The 9,128-nt window shown below is 37.9% G+C and overlaps 1 protein-coding gene across 1 annotated transcript in view; it reads left to right on the top strand.

Moving 5' to 3' along the window:
* The window catches only part of CSMD3 (CUB and Sushi multiple domains 3), an 831,991-nt gene that overhangs the window by 342,600 nt on the left and 480,263 nt on the right, over positions 1-9,128 (top strand). Inside the window, 1 exon segment of the mRNA XM_006085310.3 lies at positions 8,409-8,533. Coding sequence (XP_006085372.1) covers positions 8,409-8,533 — 125 coding nt within the window.

Here is a 9,128-nt window from a genome sequence, read left to right as displayed (position 1 = left end):
TACCAAGATAAAAGTAAAAACTTTAGTTGCCACTTTTATTCACTAAAATTATATTGAATTTTACAATCTGGATGTAAATAATGAGGAGAGGTATACAAATCCAAAACCAGGTGGAGAAATAGCCTTTTTAAAAGAAGAGATCATGGTTTTGAAATTAGATTAAAAACATGTTAACAATTATAGCTTAAAGTAATTTTCACTTTTTATTGCTAAACTCCGTTTCAACTTGTGTAATTTTAAAAGATAAAAAACATGTCATAAAAATTTTCTATTACAAATTTCATTTTCATAAAAATTACCTCAGATTTTCTATTTTGCAATTCAATTATTTTTGAGATTACTAATATAAATGCATTTAGAGAATCATTTGACTTTCAAAGTTATTAAACTGGTATCTACAGGTCATTTTGATACTTAGTTTCTGCATGTTTAGTTTTTCTTTTTAATTTAAAAATGATTTACAGATTCACTAATTTTTAGGTCATTCTCCATGCCTAGATAATTTCTACTTGTACAGTGATAATTTTTAAAAATACACATTGCTTTAGTGGGGAATTTCTGCATTTGTCAGGATATCTGGACCTTTAAATCAAACAAACACACACACACACACACACACACAACAACAACAACAACAACAACAACCTAAAACTAAAAAAACACCCCACATAAATACAAATTCACTCTTTATATAATGCTCTGAAGATTCCTTGCTCCATAGTCATTAAATCCAACATCATGTCTTGTGTTAAAATATGGGGGTAAATATCATATATTTTTATTCTTTTTTTTCTTTATTAATTAAGGTATTACATATGTGTCCTTATATCCCCCTCCAGTGCCCCCCACCATACCCCTCACTCATGCCCGCACCTCCCTGGTGTCTGTGTCCATTGGTTAGGCTTATATGCATGCATACAAGTTCTTTGGTTGATCTCTTCCCCTTACCCCCACCCTCCCTTACCTTCCCTCTGAGGTTTGACAGTCTGATTGATGCTTCTCTGTCTCTGAATCTGTTTTTGTTCATCAGTTTATGTTCATTATATTCCACAAATGAGTGAGATCATGTGATATTTTTCTTTCTCTGACTGGCTTATTTCGGTTAGCATAATGCTCTCCAGTTCCATCCATGCTGTTGCAAATGGTAAGAATTCCTTTTTACATACAGTGTCTTACATACTCAGCATAGTATTCCATTGTGTAGATGTACCACAGTTTTCTAATCCACTCATCTGCTGATGGGCACTTAGGTTGTTTCCAAATCTTAGCTATGGTAAATTGTGCCACTATGAACATAGGGGTGCATATATCCTTTCTGATTGGTGTTTCTAGTTTCTTGGGATATAATCCTAGAAGTGGGATCACTGGGTCAAATGGGAGTTCCATTTTTAGTTTTTTGAGGAAACTCCATACTGTTCTCCACAGTGGCTGCTCCAGTCTGCATTCCCACAAGCAGTGCATGAGGGTTCCTTTTTCTCCACATCATCGCCAGCATTTGTTTGTTGATTTGTTGATGATAGCCATTCTGACAGGTGTGAGATGGTACTGCATTGTCGTTTTGATATGCATTTTTCAGATGATTAATGACTTTGAGCATGTTTTCATATGTCTCTTGGCTTTCCTTTGTCCTCTTTTTGAAAAGTATTTAGTAGTATTTATGTCTGTTGCCCATTTTTTGATTGGGCTGTTTATCTGCCTTTTGTTAAGTTGTATGAGTTCCCTGTAAATGTTGGAGATTAAACCCTTATCGGTGATAACATTGGCAAATATGTTCTCCCATGCAGTGGGGTTTCTTGTTGTTTTGTTGATGGTTTCTTTTGCTGTACAGAGTTTTTTTTTATGTAGTCCCGTTTGTTGATTTTCTCTTTAGTTTCCATTGCCCTAGGAGCTGTATCAGTGAATATATGGCTTTGACATAGGTCTGAGATTTTGCTGCCTGTAGATTCTTCTAATATTTTTATGGTTTCTCATCTTATGTTTAAGTCCTTTATCCATTTAGAGTTTATTTTTGTGTATGGTGTAAGTTGGTGGTCTAAGAAGGTAAAAGACCTGTACAGTGGGGCCTTGACTTACAAGTGTCCTGACTAACGAGTTTTTCGAGATACGAGCCATCTCTCGGCCGATTTTTTGCTTTGAGTTGCGAGCTAAAATTCGGGTTACGAGCCAGCTTCAGATACCCCACCGCTAGTTGGCACAGCGAAAGTCACAGTGAACGCCACAACATCAGACCAGCATCACATGTCTCACTCGTTCACTTTATGATTTGACATACGAGTAATTTGAGTTATGAGCTCCATCACGGAATGAATTAAACTCGTTAAGTCAAGGCCCCACTGTACTCAGAAAACTACAAGACACTGAAAAAAGAGATAGAGGAAGACAAAAACAGATGGAAGAACATACTGTGTTCATGGATTGATAGAATCAACATCATTAAAATGTCCATACTACCCAAAGCAATCTATAAATTCAATGCACTCCCCATTAAAATACCAACAGCATATTTCACAGACCTACAACAAACTCTCCAAAAATTCATCTGGAATAAAAAAAAAACCCAAAACCCGAATAGCTGCAGCAATGCTGAGAAAGAAGAACAAAATAGGAGGGATCTCAATACCAGATATCAAGCTGTATTACAAAGCCATTGTTCTCAAAACTGCCTGGTACTGTTACAAGAATGGACATATAGATCAATGGAATAGAATAGAGAACCTAGAAATCGACCCAAACCACTATGCTCAATTAATATTTGACAAAGGAGGCAAGAACATACAATGGAATCAAGACAGTCTTTTCAATATATGGTGTTGGGAAAATTGGACAGATACATGCAAAAAAAAGAAATAATGTCATATACTTTTAAAAATTCATACCTTCTTTCACTGAGAGCTTATATGTTTGTGTTTTGCAGTAATATGTACAGTTTTTTTCAAAAGATAATAGCACTTAAAGTTAGGCCCGCATAATCATGGTGAAAATCAACACTGTTTTCCAAACTATGTAGTTGCATAACATATGCTTGGTTATTATTACTATCAGTTTAAAATGTGTCCAATCATTTATTTGCGGGTTTACAATCAAATTGAGTAACCTACTGAAGTAGAAAGTTTTTTTTAGCTGGAAAAGGCAGGTGTCTCTTCAGTGGTGACAGAAAAATTATAGTGAATACACCTTGTCTTTCTTGTTTGTTACTGCAGTATAACTAAATACTTATTCAAGAAATACATATTTTTGAGGAAATTTAGTTGTAAGTAATCCTTTAAATTTGATTCAAATATCAAATCAGTTCATAAAAAGAAGGTGGTGCATTTGCTCATGATACCCATTTCCTGGATGTTACTGAGCCTGGATTTTACTGGAAAGACTAGTTTTTTCGGGGATTTCTGTCCTCTCTATGCTATATAGTACTTCTGTATTTTTGGTTCAGAATATTTTAAAGTTGAGCTGTGATCCTGGATAATAGGGCTTGCAGATGACAAAGAGTCTTTCTCTTAATAGTAGGTAAGAAATTAATGATTTTCACAATTATTTCCAGTTGGAGAGAAGTAACTTAGTGTTCAATGTGTGTTAAGCCCTGTGTACGTTATAAATTACATTTCATTATGTGATCACCGCAGATGAAGAAGCTTGGAGAGATTTTTATTGTCTCCGAGCCATAAAGCTGAGTGAGGGAAGCGGTAGGGTTTGAAAGGCCTCTGGGACTCTGCAGTTCAAACTGTTAACTGCAGTTCGAAACTACTTCTCCAGCGTAGTAAAGGAAGAAAACCTTTCTGAGACTGTTAAACTTCCGGTGGAGGGGAGGGTATTCAATTATTGGATGCAAATACCCGGCCAGTCTGGTATCGTAGCAATGCACTCAGTTGTTTATTATTGCCAGTTGTCTGTCTTCAGGGTAAGTGAGTTGCTTTGCTATAAAAAAAAAGAAAACAAAAAACAAGCTCAAACACTTGTTACAAGATGCAATTTATTATTTTTAGCAAGAAGAGCCTGGTCAAACAAACATATTATAATTATGTGACCAGCAGAGTGACCTTGACAGATTCATTAATTCATTAAGTTAGGAAGAAATTAGTAATTAAAATTACTTCTGTAGACCAGGCCTATTCTAAGGCCTTCTAAACAATTTATTTTCACCATTGTTAGTTTCTGAAAACCACCTCTGTTGTACAAACCACCATCACTGTATCTCCATGAGAGCTAGGATTACTGGATAGATAGTTAACCGTACTCCCTGATTCTGCCTTTGCCCCTTAAATTGTATTCTTCACCCAGTGCCAGTATTATCACTTTAACACCTAAAGTCACATAATGTCATTCCTTTGGCTCTCAGTCCTACAATAGCTGCCCAATTTCCTCAGAGTAAAGGTTAAAATCTTTACCATGACCTACAAGTTCATAAATGATCTGACCCCAATTTCTAATTGCTTCTTTAACGTAATTTTGTACCACTGTCTTTTTCATTTGCTGTGCTCTGATCACATTACTTTCTTAGCTGCTTCTGGACCGTAGCAAGTGTGTCTAGTGGTGGGAGATGAGTGCACATGGATTAAAAGCCATGAAAATATCCTGGAGAAGGTATTTTACCTGAGAATAATTTTGTCCAGTTATAGGGATATGGCATGAAAATTTTTGTTTATTACATATATTATAAAGAGCATTTATTCACTCTCAAATATATATATACTAGAGGCCCATTGCAGGAAGATTCCTGCAAGAATAGGGCTTCCTGCGGCTGGAGCAAAGCAGAGAAGGGAGGGAAACCCACTGAGGTGGGCTTCGCTCCTGCTCCCAGCCACTGCGGCCAGGTTTGCCTATCGGCTCCCATCCACTGCGGACGGATTTGCCCATCGGCTCCCAGCCACTGTGGCTGGGTTTGCCCATTGGCTCCCATCCGCTGCGGCCAGGTTTGTCCTGCCACCTCCCATCCGCTGCGGCTGGGTTTCCCTCCCGCTCCCAGCCACTCTGGCAGGGTTTCCCCTCCCGCCTCCCGCCTTCTGCCTCCGCAGCCTTGGCTCCATTCCTATCTCTGCCGCCTCTACTTAGCTCCCTTCTGTAGCACTTCGCTTCCATGTCGTCTTCATTCTTCACTCCCAGCCGGTATATGCAAATTAACCGCCATCTTTTTTGGTGGTTAATTTGCATATCATGCTGATTAGCCAGTGGGAGGTGTAGCGAAGGTATGGTCAATTACCATGTTTCTCTATTATTAGATTAGATAGACATATTTAACAATTTACAACATATATGTATGAATATACATATCTAACAATTTACTGTATACTAGGATATATTTGACAGGTTGGGAAACAAAACAGATAAGCACTGTGAGTTTTTCTCGTAGGATGAAAGATGCAATAAGTAGACAAATGAATGCACAATGTATCAGAAAATGTAAAGGAAATAACATAGAGGAAGATTACAGAATAGGACTAGCTGTTTTATAGAGAATAGTCAAGAAGGACCTTATGAATAAGGTGATGTGAAGAAAAACTAGAAATGAGGATGTGACAGACATGGACTTCTTGCTGAGCATTTTCCAGACTGATATCAGCAATGTAAAGGCCCTGAGGCAAGTGCATCCTTAATATTTTCAAGCCAGAGCAAGGAAGTCAATGTAGCTAAAGAACAGAGATTGAAGGAGAAAGGAGAGAAATGGTGGAAATAATAGAAGGTTTGATGCATAGAAATCACATAATTTGAGCCATTTTCTAAAAATGATTGCCATGGATGCCATTTAAGGATAGATTGCAAGGAGCCAAGAACAGAAACAGGAAACCAACACATAGCAAAAGGACTATTGGCAATAATATATATGAGAAATTATGGTGGCTCATATGATGGTGGTGACACTGTAGGAGGTGAGACATGTTAGGTTCTTGATTTTGAAAGTGTCGCTAACAGGATTTGCTCCATGGGGAGTGGGTGTGTAAAATAAGAGAAAAAGATGACTAAAGAATGACTCCATGGTTTTTGATCTTCAGTTGGAAGGATGGAGTTTCCATTTATGAGGTAGGGAAGTAAGAAAAGGTAGGAAGTTAATCATTAGTAAATTTTTAAGGCTGCTCAGGCTACAGGGTCATCTGAATAAAACTTGGGAGTCATTAAGTCCAAGAAGACCCTAAGATCATCTATTTCTTGATATCTGGGTGTTTATTTCATGATAATTCAATGAACTTTGGATTTTTGTTGTTGCTTTGTTTTATATTTAAAATAAAACCACTTTTTAAAAAGAAAGAGAGAAAGAAAGGAAAGGACTCTGGTGAAGACTGGATTCTAATGCCTAGATTTCCCCTATACTGACCTTTCTCTTCTTTGCCATGCCACCACTTACTTCTTACCTTTTGTCTTCTTTAGTCTGGAACAGAAGTTGGATGGCTTTTTCTTTAAAGGGTTAGATAGTAAACATTTTATACTTTGACTAGAGGGAACTGGGGTTCTCCAGAGGCAGGCACGCAGAGCGGCAGGCCCTCCTGGGGGTGGGTCCGGCTGGTCCATGTGCCTGCCACCCCAGTGGGGCTGAGGGGACTGGGCGCCACCATCTTGTAGCTGTGGGCGCTGCCATCTTTGAGGGCGTGACAGTCAATTAGCATATTCTCTCCTTATTGGCTGTGGGCATCACCATCTTTAAGGGCAGGGCAGTCAATTAGCATATCCCCTCCTTGTTGGCTGTGGGCACCACCATTTTTGAGGGCGTGGCAGTCAATTAGCATATTCCATCCTCATTGGCTGTGGGCGCAGCCACCTTTGCGACAGTGTGAGGGTCAATTAGCATATTCTCTCTTTATTAGATAGGATATGCCAGTGTGGCTCTTCCACAAAATACCATGTGCGGGCATGCATGTACAGTGTGATTGAAACTTCGTGGTCCATGCGCAGAAGTTGGTATTTTGTGGAAGAGCCACAATCAAGGGGCCAAAGAGCCACATGTGGCTCGCAAGCCGCGGTTTGCTGAGCCTCAGTTTGCCAACCACTAGGATAGGCCAAAGTGTTTCCATTGCAACTACCCAACTGTGACATTATAGCATGACAACAGCCATAGATTTTGTAATGAAAGAGGATGACTGTGTTTCAATAAAAATTTTATTTATGGACAATGAAATGTGAATTTGATGTATATTTTACATTCAACAAAATAGTATTAATTTTGTGATTTTTTCAAATGTTTAAAAATATAAAGACGATTTTTAGCTCCTGGGCTGTGTAAAAACATGCAGGGGACCAGATTTGGGGTGCAGGATATGGTTTGCTAACCCTTGGCCTAAGTTATTTGTTATTTTCTTAGTGGTCTCCCTTTCTCTATTTGTCTTCTTTTTAAATTGTCCTCTGCGTTGTTGCAGAGATATTTTCTTGCAACACAAGTGTGATCAGGTGATCCCCTGGATGAAGAGCTCAAGGAACTAGAGGAGCGATTCTGGCGCACGCAGGCAGGGTGAGAGGGTGCAGGGAAGGTCCTCTGGTCAGGAAGGGCCAGGAAGAGCAGTGTAGACAGAGAGCCGCATGGCAGGTACAGAAGTCCAGCTGCTGGAAGGGCTCATCATGTGTGGGAATTGCCAGGGACTTAACTGCTTGAAGACATTTAATGTTAAGTTAAGGAAATTGGACTTTGTATATATATCTTGCTAGTGAGTTTCTGTTTAAGGATTTTATGAATGAAAATGCATGGGCAGTTGTTTATTTCAGAAAAACATTTGTTACACTTAGCAATTAGGGTTTTTTAAAATAAACATTTTAGTAACTTGACTTTCAGTAGAAAGGGAAGCAAAATTCTAATTACAAACGGGTAAATAATAAAGGATGGGTTAATTTTATAGAAATGATCAGCACCATTTTGCAGCCCTAAATATATGTAAACATATACATATAGACATGTCCAAATCAATCTATAATAATAAAAGCCTAATATGCTAATTAGACCGGACAGCCAAACGACCTTCCGGACAAAGCCAGGGCTGCAAGGGCCGAGCCCCTTGCATGAATTTCGTGCACTGGGCCTCTAGTACACATATAAAAACCTGCTAGAGAAGTACTGTAATGTGGTATGAATATAAGCACTGGGATTCAAGTTAGGAAACCCACTTTTTGCCTCACAATCACCACCTACTTAGATGAGACACTCAATTATTTAATCTTGGCTTCTACAATTAATAACAAGATACTTAAACTTGATGACAGTTTTATACAATTCCTACCAATATCTGCATGTTACTGATTTACAATAGATTGATCTGTTTATGTATGTTTTACTATACATTTGCTCAAGTCATTTTTTCGTATTCTGCTTTCAGAGTAGACACTTTTGTCACCATGAGGCACTTTTGACCTGTTGGATATGGCCAGTAGAAATGGAGCCTAATCATTATGTTATATGCTCTAATCCTGCTTTTTAATCCTTTGTTCAATTTTAGCCTGGGATCAACTGTGCAGTTTTCTTGTGATGAAGATTATGTCCTACAGGGCGCTAAGAGCATCACCTGTCAGCGAATAGCTGAAGTCTTTGCTGCTTGGAGTGATCACAGGCCCGTATGTAAAGGTAAAGTCTTTAAAATAAAAATGGTCTTTTAACACATTTGAATAGTTTGAACTTTCTTCTATTGAGTATAAATTTTAATGACCTCTTTGAGGTGTAATGCAGTCTTTAAGCAAACATTTAGCTCATGTATTTAACAATGTTTATTGAAAATCTGTAATATGTGAACCACTATCTTAGGTTCCCAATGTGTTTCCAATCTAATAATCACATAGCAACAGATTGGAGCATAAAATATGTAATACAAGGCACTGGTAACTTTGTTGGCCTTTTTAAAAAATAAATGACAAATTACTTTATATAGGCATTGATATGGATGAGATGAATTTTTAACTGTAATTCTACCTCCATTTGTACAGTTTGCCATTTTAATCACTTATGTGTCCAATAGTAGTGATGTTGGGGGCAGTGGATGTGTAACACAGGTTCTATAGTTAGTTAATTTAATCTAAGACCAATAATGAATATTCTAGTTTTCGTATTACCAGTAATCACCAATAAAATTTATTCCCACCACCATTCTACAAATTAAATATTTCCATCTAAATTAAATGAAGTCCCCTTTTTTCATAAACTTTATTAAGCTATGTTTGAAGAT

The sequence above is a fragment of the Myotis lucifugus genome, unplaced genomic scaffold (genome assembly GCF_000147115.1).
Source record: "Myotis lucifugus unplaced genomic scaffold, Myoluc2.0 scaffold_17, whole genome shotgun sequence".
NCBI classification, from domain to species: Eukaryota; Metazoa; Chordata; class Mammalia; order Chiroptera; family Vespertilionidae; genus Myotis; species Myotis lucifugus.
The sequence above is the reverse complement of the archived record's forward strand: the minus strand, read 5'-3'. Positions and strand labels throughout refer to the sequence as shown.